Source organism: Leptonychotes weddellii, chromosome 11 (genome assembly GCF_054177405.1).
Source record: "Leptonychotes weddellii isolate Sample4059 chromosome 11, ASM5417740v2, whole genome shotgun sequence".
Classification (NCBI taxonomy): Eukaryota; Metazoa; Chordata; class Mammalia; order Carnivora; family Phocidae; genus Leptonychotes; species Leptonychotes weddellii.
Window position 1 is genome coordinate 93,958,826 of NC_138379.1, and position 21,662 is coordinate 93,980,487.

The following is a 21,662-nucleotide window of genomic DNA, read 5'->3' on the forward strand; positions in this document are numbered from 1 at the left end:
ACAGGTTGTCATAGCATATAAATTAGTTGGAACTACAGAACTTGTAATCTAGAAGCAAACACAATAAAGGCTCCTTGAATGGAAAAGAGATACCAAACCAAGAAACACAGGTCCACTGTCATTTGACACACGGCGAAACAGGACCTCAAAAGCCAAAAAATGACAAGTCAGTTCACACAGGATGCAACACATCCATTACTAAACATGTTATCTTCCTCTCATCACCTCAATCTATGTTCTTTCATATTCTCTACCTCGGTCAGTAAAGTCAACTTCTCATCACTGTTCTAAGCCAGAACCCCAAGAAATGTCCTTGCGTCCTCCTTCCTCTAAGGGGTCCCCTTAGAGTGCCCCCTGATGCCCCCAAGTCCATTCCTTCCTCTTGGATTACTGCAGTGGCCTTCCACAGGGCTCTGATCGCCTTCAGTCCTTCTCCTTACACCCCCCTAGTTTCCAGTAATTGAGGAAAAGGATGGACCCAGACACTTCTGTTTCTACAGCAAGACTCTGGTTACGTCTCTGCTGAAATCGCTCCACGACCGCAGATCACCCAAGTGTCAGAATCCAAATTCCTTAGCACGACACGGGAGGCTTGTCATTACTGAAGCCGCCTGCCTTCTCTTCACCTAGTACTCTACTGCTCACACGTCCATGTCTCAGCCGTTGGGCTGCTCACAGATCCAGTAAAATAGCTCGTTTATTTCTTGGAGCTTTTTCCATGCTAGTCACTCTTCTCCAAACTGCCCATCTGCCCATGTCCATTTGCTGCAACATCTGCTAGTAAGCTGTCTCACTTTCAAAGGCTCTTCATATCAACTCCTACCATCATTTATCTCACTGTATCAGAGTTTATGTTTATATAGAACATAATTCTTGCTATTCTTTAGTACGGTAGGAGCTCCTAAGTCATCTCTAGTATCCAGCCCAGTACCTAAGGTAAAACAAGTTCAATAACTATTTGGTGACTAGATGGTAAGATAAATAAATTAATGAATGCGCTATGATACTAAAAAAAAAAAGACCACATTCAAAATTAATTTGGAATTGGAAAAAATAATGAAAGTATAATTAAGAAAATATTGTGTCCACACTCAAACAACACCCTAAAACGTTTTCATGTGTGAGTTGCACGCTGTGACCTAGCGAAGTGAAAAGTGAAAACTAATAGAGAAGCTTAGCCTTCTAGCCAAAGACCCCAGACAATGTAAGTAGAACATCCGATCATCCAGGTCAAGAATATAATTGTTTAACTTCTTAAATGTAAACAATAGATAATGAGTTAGGTCCTGCAGAAAATGACATAAACACGAGTTTATAAATACAGAGAGCTTTAGTTTAGTTTTCATCAAAAGAAATCTTTGTTAGGAGACACCTGGGTGGCACAGTCAGTTAAAAGCGTCCGACTCTTGGTTTCAGCTCGGGTCGTGATCTCAGGGTCCTGGGATCGAGCCCCGCATCAGGCTCCACACTCAGTGCAGAGTCTGCTTGGGATTCTCTCTCCCTCTCCCTCTGCCCCTCCCTCTCTCTCTCTCTCTAACAAATAAATAAATCTTTAAAAACAAAAAAAAGCCTTTATGCTAGTTTATCATTATTCAAATTCACAATCACTGTGAATCTTTAACGAATCTATGACACCAAAAAAATGGCAATTATTTTACAAAGTCAATTTCATCAAAATACTACCTGAGTTTTTTTTCTTTTCTTCTTTCCTTTTTTTGTCGCTGTATTTTTCTTCGCCATCTGTTTCACTGAATAACATTTCAGGTATCTAAAACAGGAAGAGCATTTCTTCAAACCTCAACTCAATAGGAAAAAGTTTAAATAAATCCAGTATCAAAGGTTAAAAATAAAAAGAACACTTTTCTACTAGGTTTCTTACTAGAGTAAGAGAAATAATGAATATATCCATCTTCAGAATTTTTAGAATTCTAATATTCTAGAATATTTCCTAGACAAGATTTTTGACACACATCAACCATTAATTGATTGCAAATTACTGACAATACCTCACTTGAAAAATGATTAGACCATATGAAATGAAGGAGCTCACAGTTTGGATTGAATTAGAAAATAATCACAAATGCCATTTAAAATCATACAATAAGAAAAATAAAAAGCTTTATTTGGCATCAGGGCATAGAGGGATAGTAAGGATTCTGAGGTCTCCTGAATAAGAAGGAACTAAACGTAAATGAAAAGAACTCCACAATTGGTAATTAAGTTTCATAATTGATAATCTTAAAAACTGTTGTTGAGCTACCAATAGAATTCTGCCACTATCACAAGTAAGATCAAGTTTCATAAACAGATCCCATTATTATAATGGAAAGTATGATAATATAATAAGAGTACTCATTTAAAATATACAAAAAAAAACAGAAGTAAAATACTCTTAGTTTCCCACCCAGGAAGAAAATTAAAGTAGCAGAACGCGGACATTTTTGCAACAGGAAGCCCAAGGAGTCCAGGTATGTGGGTCAAAGCCTCACTTTCTGAATCTCCCAGACTAAAAACAATGTCACATAAAAGACCCCTTTACCGACGAAGAATTTGAAAGTGCCATGGTTCGTGACCAGAGAGTACTGTTTTTTCCTCAAACATCTTCACTGATTTCTGCCAAAACCCTGGAGCCTTTGGGAGAGTATTTCAAATTTATCCTTTCAAATAAACTGAATTTTTTTTCTTAGGAAACTTGCTTTCTTTAAAATAGTCTATCCCTGGGTGCCTGGGTGGCTCAGTTGGTTAAGTGACTGCCTTCGGCTCAGGTCATGATCCTGGAGTCCCTGGATCGAGTCCCGCATCGGGCTCCCTGCTCGGCAACGAGTCTGCTTCTCCCTCTGACCCTCCCCCCTCTCATGTGCGCTCTCTCATTCTCTCTCTCTCAAATAAATCAATAAAATCTTAAAAAAAAAAAAAATAGCCTATCCCTTCTGTGAATTAGCTTGATTGTGTAAACATCGCACAAGATATACATATATCAGAACATCACACCGTACACATTAAATATATACAACTTTTATTTATCAGTTTGTATCTCAATAAAGCTGGGTGACAAAACAATGCTCCAGCCCCAAACAACACCCTCCATCTGCAAAGTGTTCCTGGCTGGATTGGCCCACACTCCCCTCTACCTCCATTTTCTCCCTCGGAGATAAAAATGGCATATTAACTCTATTAATTCCTATTAATACCTTCACCTCTCAATTCCTTCAACTCCTGTCCTTCTGGTGTCTTCTCCACCACCTTTTCCTCAGCTAATCACGCCCCACCGCCAATGGTCAGACCCTGAGACCGTGTCACTAACAAGAACTGAAATCATTCCATCATCTCACTTGCAAATATCCCAGCCAGCCCCAGCTCATTCCCTCCGTAAGGCCAATAAACCTCATGCCCCACTAAGACCTGCGATGTATGAATTTGAAAATCGCCACACTGTCGTTCACCGTCTTCCTATCTCGAGCTCGCAACTCCCTCGGCCCTCACTCACTCGGCTGTTCTCGAGTCACAAAGCCCCAATGCCGGCCAAGTGCAAGTGAGCGCCCACGCTGACTGGCCTCCGCTCAACTCTCTGGTCGCTAGCGCACGCCAGCCCTATGCCACCCAGCCCTCGTACCCCCTTCTCCTCAGCCTCCCCCTCTTTCACTCGTCCAAACTGTTCTGCGTATCTTCTTGCATCCCTTCAGGGCCCCACAAACTCTCCCCTCGGCTCTTCTCTCAACTCATCACCTTGCTGTCGCTCACTGAGAAAAGAGAAACCATCAGAAGCCTGTGCACCACGCCCTGATACCACACCGGCCCACTCACCTGGAGCTGGGCCCCTGCGCCCTGCTCTCTCCGCTGCAGGGGCCAGTCCCTAGTCCTCTCACTTGTGCGCCAGGCCACGACACGGCTGCACAATGTTCCCCTGCCTTTCACACGTTCTTACTTCCTTGTTCGCATTCCCGACGGCATACGAACATGCAATAGTATGTCCCACCTTACAAGTTTTAAAAAAACAAGTATTATTTTTACCTACTTCCTTCCTACTGATCCATGTCTCTTTACAACAAAATCCCTCACAAGAGGTGACCACACTCACTCTCTCCAATCTCCTTCTCACTGTTTCTGGAGCACATTCCAGTTGGCGGCCGCTAACTGAAACTGCTTTCTTAACCTCACAGTGAGCTCCCTGCTGCCGGAGCCGACAGTCAGCCCCCAGGCCCCATCCACCTGTGCGCACCACTGCCCTGAAACGCAGCCTTCTGCTCATCTTCACACTCTGCTGGTTTCTCCCCCGCTTCCCCACAGCAGCCCCTTCTCTGTATCCTTTGCGGATCCCTCGTCTTCACGTCAACCTCTTCATGCTGAACAAGAGCCCAAGACTTCAGTCCTTGACTCTCTCCACCTTGTAGTCAACGCTCATTCCTTGGTGGCATCATTCATTCTCAGAGCTGTAAATACCACCCATACTCTGACAATTCCCAGTGTTTTATCCTGGATGCCTGACCCTTCTTTCCCCTGAACTCCAGACTCCTATACCCAGATGCCTTCTCCGTCCTGCAGCCTGGAGGTCTGACGTCTCGTAAAGAACACATCTAAAACTGCAAGCCTCATATCCTCCTCTCAAAACGCTCTTCTCAGTTTTCCTGTTCTCCGTACTCCATCCTTCCAGGGACTCAAGCCAACATCCTTGGCAGTATCCTTGCATCCTCACCTCCTTTTACATCTTAGTACAATCTGTCAGCAAATTCGGTTATTTCTACAGTAAAACGTATTCAGAATCCAACCACTTCCCACCGCCTCTCCTCCTCCATCCCTAATGCACACCATCCTTCTCTCTCACCGGATTACTGCAACAGCTTTGTAACTAATTCTACCCTTGCCTTTGAGAGTCTATTCCCAACCCGGAAGCCAAAGTAACCCCATTAAAACATTACAACGGTGTGTCAAAAGCCTCCAAAGGCTCCCTCACCTGTTTCCAGGAAAAGCTAAACTCCTTAGAATGGCTCACAAAGCCCCATCCTAACTGCTGTCCTCTTACTTCCCTGACCTCATCTCCAACTACTCTCCCTCTGAATCACTCTAACAGCTGACTGGGCTTCCGGCTGACCCTCAGAATCACCAGGCACGCTGTGGGCTCAGGATCTCCCTGAAGGAGACGTTCCCCCAGCGACCCCCCAAAACCTCGTAAACCCCATGAGGGCAAGGACTTCCATATGCTTTTTCTCTGCTATAACCCCAACAGATAGAACAGTGGCACATATTAGAGACCCGATAATTACTTCTTAATGAAGCCTCTCGTTCGTGTGGCCTCTTAAGACTGGAATAATTTTCCTGTCCTTTATCTACCTGCTGAAATCTAACTAACCTATCATCTCATCTGTAAAACCTTATCTCTCATCTCAAATTACAGTCCTCCCTCTGACTCACGATAGGCAATAGTCTGTACTTCTTTACGCAAAAACGAAGAAATGAATGATCGAGAATATAAATATTATTCAAAGAAATAATCCTGAAAAGTATTATTTATCAAACAAAGCAATGGCAGAGGCTTCCACTTAAGATGGTTCAATGAGTTCACACTTCAAACACATCCCCCTCCCAACACTTAGCACCACAATGATAGATATTCTTTAAAAGATTTAATTTTTTTTAATTTAAGAAAATGGCTAAAATTATTGCTACGATGTTTTTATCACAGGCTAGCTAACGAAATGAATAAAATTTTAAAAGTACAATAAGTACCTCTGTAGTCCTTAAGAACATGAAGTTCTACACTCGACTAAAATGTCATATAAGAGCATAAAGAAAAGAGAGAGGTTTTCAAACATGTATATTCAGTGCCACAATTAAGGTAATGTAATAACAAACACCAAAGCAAAGTCAGGAAAACCTGTAACTTCAAAAAGAAAGTATGCTATTTTTCATTTCCATACTTAAATGTTAAACTTACTTTCCTCATGCTGCTATCTGACCAACCCTCCATCCACAACACCTGGCATTTCTTATGCAAAGCTGGATTACTCTCACAGTTTATTATGAAGTTTAAATTTGCAGAATCCATTATCAAGACGATATGCAAGTTTTGTTGAATTCCTAAAAAAATATAAGAAAATTACCATGGACATTACAACAATAATAACTGGGGAAATCTATATATGGTCTTTTATGAGTTTAAAATTTTCTAAAATGAAATGGTAGGAGCCATTAAGCAATATTACAGTTATGATTTTTATTTTTGTTAAAAAATACTTGTGTGTGTGTTTGTGTGTGCATGCTAAGAGAAAAGATGCAGAAGGAGTTCGGGAAGAAGGCAAGTGTATGTACCAGATTGCTGTCTGGATGTTACTTTTCAAATGTGAAACTGGATTCTACTTTACAATTTTTCTTTCAAGGATTTTCGTTTCAATATTCACAAGCAAATTGATCTCCAATTTTCTTTCAGGAGAAATATATTTTTCCTGTTTCATCAATATTGTTTTCCCTTCATGAAAGGGAATTTGGAAACTTTGCTTCATTATCCATGTTCTGAAACTGTTTTGAATAGCACTGGGATGATCGGTTTCTCAGAGGCCTGGTAGAGTTTCCTTGTGAACTTGAAGGAGAGGGAGCAGACAGTAGCTCTTTAACCGGCTTCTCTGTTTCAGTAATAAATGTTCTTTTAGGGAAAGAAAGCAGCTAAGTGTTGTAGTACTGTCTGGGTGGTATTATTAGTGACTTCTATCGACTTCTTCAATGTGAGGTATCTGCAGTGCACATAAAACCGCTTCTGTGATCAGAAAGCTGCTGAGCCAGAAAAAACTAGAGAGTCTGGCAAAATCTAAACAGTTCGATAATTTTCTAAGATAGGATGTTCTGAACACTAGTTTTACCACACAGGAACAAAAGCAGTGAAGTAAATATTCCAAGGAACATGAAAACACTTTCATCTTTCCCTTCTGCTAAAATTTTGCTAACATGCTTTTACTATAGGTTGGCTTTTCTAAAAGCACCATAAAAAAGAAAAAAGTATAAATTACCAAATAGACCCAAGATTTAAGATACCTTTGCAACCTAATTAGAAAATATGGCAAATTAAATGGTACTTATTTCACATGAACCAGAATTTGAATTGATGAATTCAATACAGTCACTTACTGTATGTGAAGTAATTGAAGACTGGTCCGAAAAAACCATCCTGCGAAGCCTCATCCTTGAGAGGCAACAGCAAAGGCTCTAATTCTTCCAGGGTATAGAGTCCAGGAACTTCACCTACGGAACACGGCACTTCTCGTGAGTTTTAGCTGCATCACCCCAGCTGAAACACACTTTACATCCACAAAACTTGTTCTATTTTTGTATCAGTCTGCTCTTATTCAGGCTGTTTCCAAAAATACATAACCCTATCACCTCTCTGTTACTCACAAATCTCCCTCTGTTGCCTTCATTTGATAAAACTCAAACTCCTGAGCAAGCCGTTTGAGACAGTGGACCATCTAGCTGTCCACCTGTCTTTGCGGGTTCTTCTCCACCCCTCCCATACGAGACCTTGTATTCTAGCCTCAGTGAACGTCTTTGTGTCCCATAAATATAATGAAATACTCCCTCTTCCTGGAATTTATATGCACAGCCTTCCCCTGGCCTTTACCTTCCCCCCCAAATTACCATGTGCCCCAGGAGACACTGCTGTGCTGACTTCCCGGGTGCTGGGGAGAGCACTCTTTCTCTCTCCCACATCTAAACATGTCACTGTTCAGCATGTATCACATCACGTAACCATGAATGAAGTATTTTTCCTTTCCTGCTCAATTAGATTCTGAATTCCCAAAGGACAAATTTGATCATGTTCAATATTAACCTTAGAACATCCTTAGCAAAGTATCTGGAACATAAATATTTATTAGATGAATGAATGAATGAATGAATGGAAACCTGTACTAGAAATCAGAACTAGTCCAGGGCCTGCTACAAGGCAACAGAATGGTGAAAGGCAAATCACACTGGATTAAGACCACAAGTGTAACTAGGTCTTATTTACAACTATGAGTCCAGTATTTAGAACTGGGCCTGGCACATAACAGGTATTAATAAACATTTATTAAGCCAATATACTTAAAGTTTGCAAGAACCAGTAAGATTAAGTAAAAACCCTTTTGCCGAGCATCCAAGGCAGTGCATTCACACAGGGCCCATCACAGCCTCATCCCTACTTTCCCTCAGGCCCAACTCAGAGGTGCCGGACCACGTCTCGTCTGCCAAGCTTGTACATACCCAAACACACACACACAGAAATCTGCTCTGTCTTTCAATTTCAGCCATAACAAGACACTTTTTTTCTTTTTAAGATTTTATTTTTTTATTTATTTGACAGACGGAGACACAGCAAGACAGGGAACACAAGCAGGGGGAGTGGGAGAGGGAGAAGCAGGCTTCCCGCAGAGCAGGGAGCCTGATGCGGGGCTGGATCCCTGGACCCTGGGATCACGACCTGAGCCGAAGGCAGACGCTTAACCCACTGAGCCACCCAGGCGCCCCAACAAGACACTTTCGATTCCTTAAATGTAGCAAAGAAACCTAGCTCTAGGTACATACTATCCACTACAGCAAATAAGAATTTGAAACGGAAAAACAAGACAAAGGCCTATTTTCTCTGAAAGTATTTTTCAAATACTTTTTTGCTAAAAATGTTGGTAAAATTTAACTTACGATTTTTGAAGTTACAACTTGCTAATAAAGACCAATTTATCTTAAGGTAAAAAGGTAAAAACAATAATCACTGCATTAATGCTTAGGTGGATGCTTGCTTTCACAAAACAAAACGAGGATCCTAGCACAAAGCTGTCTCTCTGCTGGACCAGTTTCAGCCGTAAGGAACAGGCCTCCACCTAGTGACGACTGAAGCAAGATGCAGGGACACACACCGTACACATGGACAGGAGTGGTCCTGTGAGCAGGTCCCGAGCCCCAGCAGCCCCACTCCAGCACCTGCCTCTGCAGGACTTGGGCCGGAGACTGGCCTGCTGACTGCCTAACCAGCGTCCCCGCCTGCAGTCACGTGAACACCAAATGTAGACACTTCCTATTCTAAGTCACACGTGTTCCTCGACCAGAGCTGTGACATTCTGAAGAGAAGACTATTTCATTTCAGAGCCCACCTAACATGACACAAAACAAGCATTTACTAAACACGGGGTCCGACAGGCACATCATGGAAACTAGCTTTTAACAAGGTTTACTCTGTACTTAAATAACAAAACAATCTTGGTCCAAGTTTAAAACTAAGCTACCTCCTACCAATTCTAACAGTGACGACTCATAAAGAGATTCGAATAAATGTCACAAATTCTTCAGAAAAGGAAGACATATAGGAAATTGCAGGTATCCTCTCCAGAAAACCATGAAAATAGTCAGGTGACTCAAGAGACAACAAGAGCATACCGCGATCTGGGAAACATGGACCTCAGATACTGAGAATATATCTGTATTTACATATCCATGTTAAGGCCATTATTCAACTATTCCACTAACGATGGACAGTGAGGTTCCATCACATTTTTATTATGAATTATACTATGCATTTCCCTGCATGCTAAATCCACTATTTCTGTAGGTGAAATTCCTACACGTAATAGAGCTGCTCTATTAAAGGGTATGGCACATTTTTTTTAAACAACACTGACTGATAACTTTCCCAAAAGACTGTAACAGATAATGGTCCCACCAAAAGCATATGAAAGGGCTAGTTTTTCAGGACATTCACCAACATTAATCATTTTGGGGGAACGCCTGGGTGGCTCAGTCAGTTAAGCGTCTGCCTTCGGCTCAGGTCATGATCCCGGGGTCCTGGGGTTGAGCCCCGTGTCGGGCTCCCTGCTCAGCCTGCTTGTTTCCCTCTCCCTCTGCTGCTCCCCCTGCTCGTGCTCTCTCCCTCCCTCTCAAATAAATAAATAAAATCTTTAAAAAATAATAATAATAATCATGCTTACGTAATTCTTCCATCTCCTGATTTTATAAAAATGGGCTTTCTCAATTCTCCAGCTCCAAGCATGCTTAATCCCAGGACCCCTGAGTAAAACCCATACCACACATGCTCTGAAACACAATTTTACACAAGGTAACATTATTACTTTTCTTTTCTTTGAAGAGAAATCATTCACTTGCCTGAAGACAAAAGGCTATTGATCATCTCCAGAAACGCAGGATGCACGAACTGGTAATCCTCGAGAAGCAGAACCACCTGCTGGGCTTCAATCCCTGCAAGATGCAGCACCTGCGCGGAAAGTGACAACAGAGGTCTTCGCACCCATTACAGGTGTGGGGCCCAGTTAAAAACCGCCATTCTTCACGCAAATAACGTCTTTCTTTTCTCCTTTTTCTCTCTTTCTTTCTTTGTAATCAAAATTAAATATCAAACTTCAGCCATATAGTTTGGAAGGTAAATCCAGTCCATGAACAAACAGTTGGGGAAATGTTAATATGATTTCACAGCGAAGACAGACGATCATTTTTAAATACACCCACCTGTGTCCTATATAAATTCTGTCCTTTTATCTTCCATGTCCACCTAGCCTCTCTGTACATAAAAATATAATTTTCTAATAACCACGGGGAAAATCATCATCCATATTAAAGACTACGATGTATATCAGAGACATAATGGTCTCTGAAGGCTTTTAGAATAACAAGTAATTGTGCTTTAAAACCAAATAAAGCAAAGGATTTGAGTAACTCACGTGTTTGAGATCATTTTTGAACTGCTTCAGTTCATAGCCTCTGGAAATCTTTGGAGAAAACAGCACGGCTCCATGCATATGACTGACCAGGGAAGTAATGGTCCGCCGGCCCACGCCACTTCGTCCTGCCAGGAGGAGGGAGCCTCCAGGGAAGCTCAGCACCCTGTCGATCCGAGACATATACTCCAGCACTTCTTGGAAAAGTAAAATATCTAAATTCTGGCTATCTCGTCCATAGTGAATGAGGCCCTTTTAAAAAACCACAAAGAATATTTTATCATTAATATATGCCCCATTACATAACATACATGTTATCTAGAGGAAGGCTTACACTTCTGATACACTCTGGAAAAGGGGCTAAGTGGCAGTGTGTCATCTTATGCTCCACGGCCTCCCAGCAATCCAGCTCTTCTACGAAAAACCTTGTGTGATACCAAACACGTTCAAGAGCTCATAGTCATCAGATACCTGCGGGACACTGCTGATACGACGGGTAAAACGTAGGGAGACACAGCAGGCTAATTACAAGAACTTCAAAGACTCTCAAATTTTACTCGTCGTTTCAACTCAGATCAATGTGTGCAGACCGTAACACCTAATGTTGTGAACTCTTGCTGGTGCGCACCACAGGGGAATGAATCCAAAGCCCTCGTGCGGGCCGCCCCACCAGCAACTGTGTGTCAGCGTGAGGGACACCAGACGCTGCAGCCTTAACAACTTCCAACACACCCAGACTCGGCAGCATCCATCCCACGCACCACACGAGCTTTTCTGGATATAAAATCCACACTCACTTCCAAAGCAAATCATCATACATATAACACTGTTTCTCCTTCTTACACTGTCTAATTTCACAAAGAAGAAAGAACTAGACACATCTCTAGTAGAGTGCGCCTCAGTTTCAGTGAACCCGCGCACCACCACCACCTGGGAGCCCGGGAGAAATGGGGAATGAGACTTCCTCAGGCTGTGACCCAGGAGGCAGCGTATTTCCTGGTTCTCAAAGTGATTCTAATGCTCGCTGAACTTGGACACCACTGCTCTAGGATGATTTTCCAATTAATATTAAACCTCATTAGTAATTCCAACATCAGATACATTTTGCCAACATGTACCTTGGCCATCTTACCCATATCTGTGTGAGTACGGGAGCATTTAGTCAGATCTACCACAACAGACCACACTCCACAAGAACCAGCTCGGTCTATTGTATAATCTTTGTTTGCCTCGGAAAGCTTACAACAAATATTTCTTAAATGACTACAATCATAACCAAATCCCAATTCAAACTCATGATTCAGATTATACCTTCCTCTTTTTTTTAAAGATTTATTTATCTGAGAGAGCATGCACACACGTGAGATCACACATGCACGCGCGAAGGGGGAGGGGGGCGAGGGGGGCAGAAGGAGAAGCAGACTCCCCGCTGAGCAGGGAGCCCGACTCGGGACTTGATCCCAGGACCCTGAGCCGAAGGCAGACGCCCAACCGACTGAGACACCCAGGCGTCCCAAGATTATACCTTTCTAATAACATCCTTGAGATCCGCAGAGTTCAGTTTTCCGAGCGGTTTCCCATGGGGAGGCAGTGGCTGTCCTGGGGCCCCCCTTATTCCTGAGTTGTGTCGGGCTCCCCATGTAACATAGAAACTGTCTGCAGAAATGAAAGGTATTTTGGCTTTATACGTGTATTGGCAATGGCAACACCAGGAAGTACACTGTTCGTTAAATTATTTTTCAGTTAATCCTCCGAATAAGGTCATCCCCAGAAACGCGGAAGTAAATTACAGTGTGCCCGGGGAGACGATAAAATCAGCTAAGATACAAAGACCTTACACTGCCATGTCAAACTTTCCCCGAAGAGTAGCTGATGTGTCCCCACTCCAGCCCTGACCCCCACCTCTCTCTCCTCAAACGGAGGGTCCTCCTGAGTGCTCCCCACTACTCTCCCTTGTGCTCTTTCTCCCTACTTCCCTCCCCTCCTCCACAATCTCCATATAAAACTGGCAACTAAAACAAACTCAAAACTCTCCTTGAGAAAGAACACAGATTTATAAACACCATCAAGAGCCCTAATTCTAAAATAAAGGAAAAGGGAACTGAATTTTAATTAGAAAACAAAAACCCCACCACTTCCGTTATAGTTATCCCCAGCAGCATCCTGTGACCACACAAGGAAAATCTGTTGACCGTTCTGCTGAACCTTTCCCTCCTGATCCGTTGGGGAGGGTGCTCCATAAAGTACCCTCCTTCTCATGTGCTCCACTCAATGGCAGTTTTAGCTTCCCTGGACCCCAGCTCCTTCACGTTCTTCTCCTTTCCCTCATCACTGCTTTTCCTACACTATCCTCTCCCTGCAGAAACCTCTATAATCAAACTCTTACTTGGGAACAAGGCTGCCATAACCTCCAAGCCCAAATCCCCGTCGTAGTCTCTGCCCCCGTCATGACCTGGTGTGCATTTGAGGCGTTTTCCTTAGATCTGTTGATCCTGATACTCAACAACACACAACCACCAGTCCTCTCAGTTCTCTGCGTATCCCTTCTACTCTTATTTTCCCTGGGATCTAAATTCAGTCCCTTATTCTTTAATCCTAAACACTCCCCTTGAATTATTTAACCTTATTCTGTGGATTAGATTATCAACTACTGATATACCAAAACCCAGTCACCTATTGGCAAGTCTCCCGAGCTCTACTCTGGTCCCACACTTCCAACTGCTTAACGGACATGTAACAAACATACAATGTTCGTCACTAAACACAGGTGTTTAAGCACCGCACTTCCCGTTAGAGAGAAGCAGTAAGACAGACGCGACTGCTACCCTCACAGAGCTGATAAACCTGATGCACGTGCCCCAAGAGACACTCAAAGAGCCTGCAAACAGTGAAACATGTAGAGGACTGAACTCACTGTCTCCCCATGTCATCAGGTGTCACCTCAGCTACCACAGGATCTCCTGGCTTGTGTCCTGCCATATGTCTCTGGCCATCCAGTACATCCTCACTAGCTCTCCCAGGGGAGCACATGGAAGAACTGCACAGCGCCGTACCGCTCCCGTGGGGCCCGGAAAAGCAGCCAAACCCATCGAGGCCCCCGGACCTGGCTCCACTGCACGATTCTCCTTCTCTGCCCTGCGCTGTGCACGCCAGCTTCCTCATGCCTCTGAACCTACGCGGAGTCTTTCCCCTCGCCACGCAGCACCGTCATCCTTTAACATGATCTGACTCTCGTATCACTCAAAAAATTTTAAATCTTAGTTGTTCCTCTAACAAAATATGTACAGAACTTATGTGCTGAAAACTACACAACACTGATGAAAGAAAGCAAAGAATATCTAAACAAATGGACAGATATATCATGTTCACAGACTGGAAGACTCAACATAATGAAGATGTCAATTCTCCCCAAACCAAGATACAGAGTTAATGCAATTCCTATCCAAAGCTTAGCAACATTACTTATAGATAAGATTATTCTAAAATATAAAGAGAAAGGTAAAGAACTTAAATAGCGAAAACAACTGTAAAAAAGAAGACAGCAGGAGAAGTCAGTCTACCCAATTTCAAGATTTCTAAACTAATGAAAACAGGTGGTGCTGGTGGGAGGACAGACATGTAATGGATGTAACAGGACGGAGAACCAAGAGATATGTTCACACAACTATTCTGACAAAGTGCAAAGCAACTCGAGGAAGAAAAGTTCCCTTTGCAGTAAACAGTGCCGGAGCAAGTGGTCATCCGTCAGCAAAGAAGGTGACCCGAGGCCTCACTCTTCACACAGACATTAACTCAAAGTGGACCACTGACTTAAAACAAAACCATAAAACTTTTCAGAAAAAAACACAGGAGAAAATCTTTAAGAACTAGGACCAAACAGAGTTCTGAAACTTGACACCAAAAGATCCTGAAAAAAAATTACTAAGTTGTACTTGATAAAATTGAAATATTTAGCTGTGGGAGACCCTATTAAAAGGATGGAAAGACAAGCGAAAGAGCGGGAGAATATGTTTGCAAACCTCATATTTAACAAAAAACTAGCATCCGTAATATATAAAGAACTCTCAAAACTCATTAATAAAAGAAGATAAACCATCCAATTAGAAAATGAGCAAGTCACAGAAAGAGATACCTCACTTCAAAGGATTCAGAGACAGCACGTGAGCACATGAAAGATGCTCGAGCGCATCTGCTGTTGGCAGAATGCAAATTAAAGCCACAGTGATGTACCCACACGCACTCACGACAGTGGCTAAAATAAAACAGCATGACAAAAGCAAAGGCAAGTGTGCGGAGCACCTGGGTTACTCACATGTTGCTGACGGGAGTGTAAAATGATACAGCCGTTCTGGAAAAGAGCAGGGCAGTGTGCTTCACAAACCAAGCACAAGAGCACCATACACCCCGGCAACTGCACTCCTGAGCACTTATCCCAGAAAAACAAAAGTGCATGTTCACACAAACATCTCTACACGAACTGCTTATAGCAGCTTTCGTCCTAATAGTCAAAAACAGAAAATAACCCAGACGCCCTTCAACAGGTAAATGGTTCAAGAAACGGTAGTACATCTAAATACCCACTCATCAATAGAAAGGAACAAAGTACTGAGACTCACAGCAACCTGTGTGTGTGTGAAAATAAGATTCTCGAAATGGCAAATGAAATACAGAAGAGGCTAGCGGTTTCCAGAGGCGTGGATATGGCTACAGCAGGGCAGCAGGACAGATAACTCTGAGTCTTAACTGTATCAATGTCAATACCCTGGTTGTGATGCTCCACCGTAATTTTGCCATATGTTACCATCAAGAGAAACCAAGTAAAAGCTACACATACTCTGTATGAACTCTTACAATTGTATGTTAATGTGCAATTATCACAAAATAAATTCATTTTTTTATTTCAAGGTTTCAAAGTAACTCCCTCAAAAAAAATTAACCCTTCTACACACTACTATCTAGCATTTATCCCAAATATATTCAGAAGTTATACTAATTGTAAAACACTTCATGTTCTATTATAATTATCAGTTTAACCATCTACTTGCACAAATTTCGTGGCTTCTAAACACACTAACAATAGTTACCACTGTAAGGGCTTTCATATCTGTATCTGCCACTGGATTACACGTTTCTTGAGCACAAGAATGTATCTAGCTTATTTCCAAGTCTTCCAAGATTACATTTTTCTTAACAAATTAATATTCCACTATGTGAAAATCCTACTTGCCGAGATACGACATTTATCAAGCCTGTATTTTTAAAAAATGCAACCTTTCCTTGAAAAGTAAAAACGGTGAGGGGGAAAAAAGCATGTATTCTTTATTGAGTCCTACAAAGGAGACCCTGAAAGATAACAAATTCTAGAGAATTCAGATACCCAATAAGACACTGCTACTGTCTAATGCCCAAAGAACATGCTACCTTCTTTGCAAGAAGAGATACCATTCAGGCAATTCTCAGTCTGAGAAAGATGGTGCCATTTAAGAAACGAAACCTGCCCCCACTAAGCAAGGAGAGCTACAGGTCACGCTAACAAAGCCTCACTCAGAATGAGCCAACTCTGAGCTGCGACCAGGGCTCGCTCTCGCCTTTCATCCTGCCCCGGCTTCTCCAACTCATTTCCTGATTCTGAAACTCAAGCCGCACCTCGAAAATCCCTCTGCCAACCTCCTCATCTTCCTCATCTTCGAAATCCCCTTCGGCCTATGCAGTTACGACCGGGGGGCAATACCGAATCTGGCAGGACACAGAACGCGCTACATGGAATATTTCTAGCTTTACAGTCTAACCGGACAGAACCTCAATCTGTAGCTTGAAAGCGGTTAAGAAATACTTCCACAATATGGTCTTGTATCAAAGGTCCTTCCGCCACGACAGTTTTCAGACAGTTTTCAGATCACACGCACTACTCCCACAGCAGTTTTCAAAATGCAAGTTGGTTGTTAAGTGGTAACAGTTGCAAATGCAACTGAGCTGCTTTGAGTGAGTGGTGTTACGCTTTATTTATCCTAACTGTGGGTGAAGCTGGAGACAAGAGTACATAAGAAGTTCTGTGCTGATGACATGATTTACTTCTAAGCAAAAGTTAATTATAATCAAATATGGATTTTCCCAATGATCTTTAAGTCTCATACACATACGGCTTTAAATAAAACCTTTATTAATAAAAATCCCTCAGGAAACCTAATTTTGAATTGCAGATATAAAACACTATGGCCTGAATCCAAGAAAACAATTACTGTCACTATATTTTATTTGTATTTATTTAGAAATCTAGCAAAAAGGAAAAAGCGGCCCCTTACAGTAAAAACAACATTAAAATTACCCAAACGTTTTATTTACACAGAAATACGAAATCATGCTATTAGCAAGAAAAGTTTACAATTCTTGTAACATTTATTTATTACATAAACTCCTTAACTATATTACCTGCCATATTGTCTAATATATCTGAGCCCCAATCTCCTTGAAACACAGATGTTAAAATGCTGTCAAATAAATGAAGTTCCTTGGCACCAACAATTTTGTCACGAAATAAGCGCTGTGCTTCATAAACTACGATTTCTAATACATGATCTAGTGGGTGATTTGAGGATCCTAAAAAAGACAACATTTTCTTTAGTTGTAATAAAATTCAAATGACTTGCAGATGGTCTATCTCAACATAATACTAGAAAGAAAGAGAGAATAAAAATCTGCATACCGTCAGGTTGGCGTCAGATAAGTACAAGAAAAGGGAAAAAAGGTAAAATTCAATGTGTTATTGATAAGTTGTTTTGATTATTTAAAGAATATATTAAGCATCATTATATCTAGTTGTTCAATAAAAATACTAATTCCAAAAAGCATATTAAACATCACTAACAATTTTATTTTTCCCCAAATCAAATTTTACCAGCGACAATCATAAACAGTTTAGAACACGCACATACACACACACAGATGCACTATGGCATTCCAAAGAAAGAAAAGCAATTTGAAATCATAAAAGTAAAACTTACCTCCTTCTAAATCATATCTGAATAAGCCAAGAACCCACTGGGTAAGGATGCAAGGAGTAAAGAAATAGTGACTATGATCATCAACTGTAAATTTGGCCCGCACCTGGAAAAGAAAATAAAGTCAACTGTCTGCTCTCATTTTCTAAATACATAATATACATTTTATTTATAACGTATTTCCAGATATATAATGCTATAAATTTTTCAGTCACCACACTCACAGGAATGCCCAATTTCTACTAGTGAGAAGAAACTGTATTTCATTAGAACTGATTTCCTTAGTTATCTCATACATTATATCTTACCCATTTAAAAACATTCTCTAAGAGGGGTATTTATAGGCTTCAACAAACTGCCAAATGTTGTCCAAGAAAAAATAAAAGGTTAAAAAGCCCTGCTGAGCAGAGGAACTCAAGGAAGGTGAAGCTAAGCTTTACACACAGTGGTTGCAATTCCAAGGCGCTCCCGGGTCCGGGAGCCCCAGAGCTGTCTCATGTTCAAACAGTCACCGATCCCGAACGGATCAAAGTGCGACTCCTGATACATGACCCGTGAGAGCCTGTGCCTTCCTCCTCATGGACAGGACCCACTGCTCTCACTCCGGCCTTGATCACTGAGCTTCCGAATTCATTTAGAAAGTAATCAATGCTTTCTAACTTCTCTTGCCCCACATCTACTCCAACACTGCCAAAAGCATCTTCCACAACTACTTCCCTAACTTTCGCATGCTGTCCCCTTTACCTCGGAAGATCTTCTTTCATCTCCAGCCACTTTGGGAATTTCTATTAATTGTTCAAAACTCACATCACATTTCAGGGCGCCTGGGTGGCTCAGTCGGTTGATTTCTTGATTTTGGCTCAGGTCGTGATCTCAGGGTCATGAGATTGAGTCCCACATCGGGCTCCCTGCTCAGCAGGGAGTCTGCTTCTCCCTCTGCCCCTCCCCCCACCACGGTGCACACTCTCTCTCTCTCTCTCTCTCGCTCTCTCTAATAAATAAATACATCTTCCAAAACAAACTCAAGTCACATTTCACCTCCTCTTAACAACTACCACACAGCAGAGTCACCTCCTTCCTCTTCCACGCTATTTGTAACTTGTGCCTATTGTCACAGTTCCACTACTCATCACGCTGTAGTAATAATTTATTTACGGGACCAGGTTCCTGACTGGTCTGTAAGCTTCCAGAAAACAGAGACTCAGGCCTCTCTGCATCCCTAGGACCGGCACGAGAAAAGAAGGTATTGAATGAATGTCTTCTGTGCCCTTTACTGCCTGATTTCAAGCACCATCCTGCTTCACTAAGGAAGGAACTGGAGGCATTTCCTCCCAGGCAACAAGAAAGAAGAAACCTCAAAGACCACTCCCTGGTTTGAAGTCTCCAAGACAGAAGCTGATCGAAGTCGGGAGAAAGATCCAGTTTTGCAAAGAAGAGGAACATTCTGAATATGCTAAATTTTAGTTGATAACAGAAAACCACCCAGCATTAATTCATTCATTCCATGTTCACTGAGTGTCTATTAGAGCATCTGCGCTCAGAGAGTTCACTCTCTGGTAGAAAAGCCTAATCAACAAGACGAAAAGAAAGCTGAAGTGTCAACACAGGTCAGCGTTAAAGGTAGTCCCTCTGGGAGTGAAACCAAGAGACACGACAATTACAATATAAATGAGGAAGTATATACCTGTTCATAGACTTGGACCATAGATCCCGCTAAGAGGTAGATTTTTGATGAAGAGCCCCAAATAGAGTGATTCTTCAGATTTTTATGGAGAACGGGTTCCAAATATGCTCCATAAATTGTCTGTAATTGCTCTCTTTCTGGGTAACTGAAAGAGGGCACATAAGAAAATAGGTGAAAATACAATGTTCTAGATTATTACGTTAATGTTCATTTGTAGCAGTTTTCCAGCTGCGTTGCTCTGAGGTTCGGATACCCCCCCCAGTTTATCCAGGGACTAAAGCCAGGCTCTAGGTCCCTATTCTGACCCCTACTTATCTGCTCTCAAATACTGAGGGCCCTAATAGAAGTTTCTGGTGAAATTACTTAAAAACATAATTGTATGGAAATCACTGATTTTTAGAAAGGACCGAAAGGTAAATTTTGCTTAAGAAAAATTATTTTAAGTGTAGCTGACCCATTTGGCAGTAATCAACTCAGAACTGTAAAAGGAGAATATAACAAATGAAATCAACCTGTTTCTCTCAAACCAAAATCTATTTCAATACAGCTTAATTGGTAGCTACAACATTTCTGAAAGTACAATTTAATAGATGGGTGCAATTAGCATGAAAGCATCAAAACAATATTTTTTAAGGCAAAACGGAACAGAGGACAAGCTCCACATCCATAAAATTTACAAGTTCTTGCAACAATTATGGACCATGGAGATGGGTGCATGCATCAGGATTAATGCTGTCACCCACAAACCTGACCTGACTCCACCTTGTGCCTGTTTACATTATGTTTATTTATCTTCATAAAATTTGATAGTATTTTTGTTTTATGAAACCCTTATTAAAATCTAATACCCATCATTCAGATTCCTGATACTAACATTTTAGAACAGAGAGGATACAAAACAGTTAGGTTTTATTTCTAATATTTAAGAAGCACTGATTAATGCCTTTATCACCCTAAATTACTGCCTAAAGTTTAGGAAGGACAGGGAAAAAAATAACAGAACTCAAGTTTGACTGTTTTTATATTCTTCATCTTAAAAAATTATCATTAATGGATACCTTTAATAAAATTCAAATACAGAAGACGTCTCCCCAAATTAAAAAAAAAAAATTTTTAAGAACACTATGATACATACTCCACAGCACAAAGACGAACAATGGAAGTAAATCTGGTGGTCAGCTTATGTCTTCCCAGTCTTCCTCCAGCTGACATAGAAGCCACAATCTGAATATTTTCTAAACCAACCCATTCCAAATTTTCATCATAAAATCCTTGATATGTCAGTACCTTTTTGAACATAAATGTATTTTAAATGTTTTAGGCTTAGGATTTTCTAATAGTGATATAAAATATTTTTGCATAAAATTCAATTGTTTCCAAATGCAATCATCCTCCTCTACCTAACTCAAAAATTTAAGATTGAAATATACTTTAAATTCTTATAACATTGAAAAATAATACTCTTTAAGACTCTGCATTCAATTAATGTTAGCTGAATTATCCTCATTTTTAAAGTGCTTTTCTCTCTAATAAACATTAAAATCCAGATGACATATAAATCTACCAGCAATTAGGGGAAAAAAAGTGAAAGAAATCAGGAAAAATATAAGGAAACTATTTTGGTTTTCTTTATAAATATTTTGTCATATTCTACAGTTCCATAGTAAAGCTAAGTTTGAACCCATATAAACATAATAAACTCTAATTTAGAATGCAGGGTTTCTAATGTGAAGCAAACCACATAAATAACGACTTCCACACTGACAGAATGCATGGTGTCCAACCTTCGCCTTTACTCGGGCTAAGAGGCAGAGTACTGAGCTAAGGAAGCCCGTAAAGGGCCATGACCAAGGACATCTACCTGCTCTCTGAAAAATGCATCCCTAGAAAAATGAAGCAGAAATTTCCCCAAATCCCACATCATCCCCAGCTTCTGCTTTCCCTGTTTTAGAAATAAAGGACAGGAAATAAGTATAGGGTGAAGGTTGTTTTTACTCTTCCTGTCATACATTATCTTGCTGTAATGCTAACTTCTATAGGGAAGAACATCAAAGAAGGGAGGCTTGTGGGGGCACCTGGCTGGCTCAGTCAGTAGAGCCTGCGACTCTGGATCTTGGGGTCGTGAGTTCGGGCCCCATGCTGGGTGCAGAAATTACTTAAAAATAAAATCTCTAAAAAAAAAAAGAAAGAAAAAAAAGAAAAGGCAGGAAGAAAGTAGTCCTGGAACCAGATTACTACAAGCTTTGGGAGTTCAATGTCCACAACACATGCTGGATAAAACTGACCCCGAGG

General features: G+C 41.3%; 1 protein-coding gene across 1 annotated transcript in view; it reads right to left on the reverse strand.

The window, feature by feature from the left end:
• DYNC2H1 (dynein cytoplasmic 2 heavy chain 1) overlaps positions 1–21,662 on the reverse strand; it is a 260,672-nt gene that overhangs the window by 169,446 nt on the left and 69,564 nt on the right. The window contains exons 44-53 of the mRNA XM_081797372.1: positions 20,506–20,657; positions 19,371–19,515; positions 17,690–17,792; positions 17,118–17,285; positions 12,214–12,344; positions 10,692–10,940; positions 10,120–10,228; positions 7,117–7,230; positions 5,933–6,075; positions 1,684–1,768 (exon numbers count right to left, since the gene is read on the reverse strand). Coding sequence (XP_081653498.1) covers positions 1,684–1,768; positions 5,933–6,075; positions 7,117–7,230; positions 10,120–10,228; positions 10,692–10,940; positions 12,214–12,344; positions 17,118–17,285; positions 17,690–17,792; positions 19,371–19,515; positions 20,506–20,657 — 1,399 coding nt within the window. The remainder of the gene's footprint in view (positions 1–1,683; positions 1,769–5,932; positions 6,076–7,116; positions 7,231–10,119; positions 10,229–10,691; positions 10,941–12,213; positions 12,345–17,117; positions 17,286–17,689; positions 17,793–19,370; positions 19,516–20,505; positions 20,658–21,662) is intronic.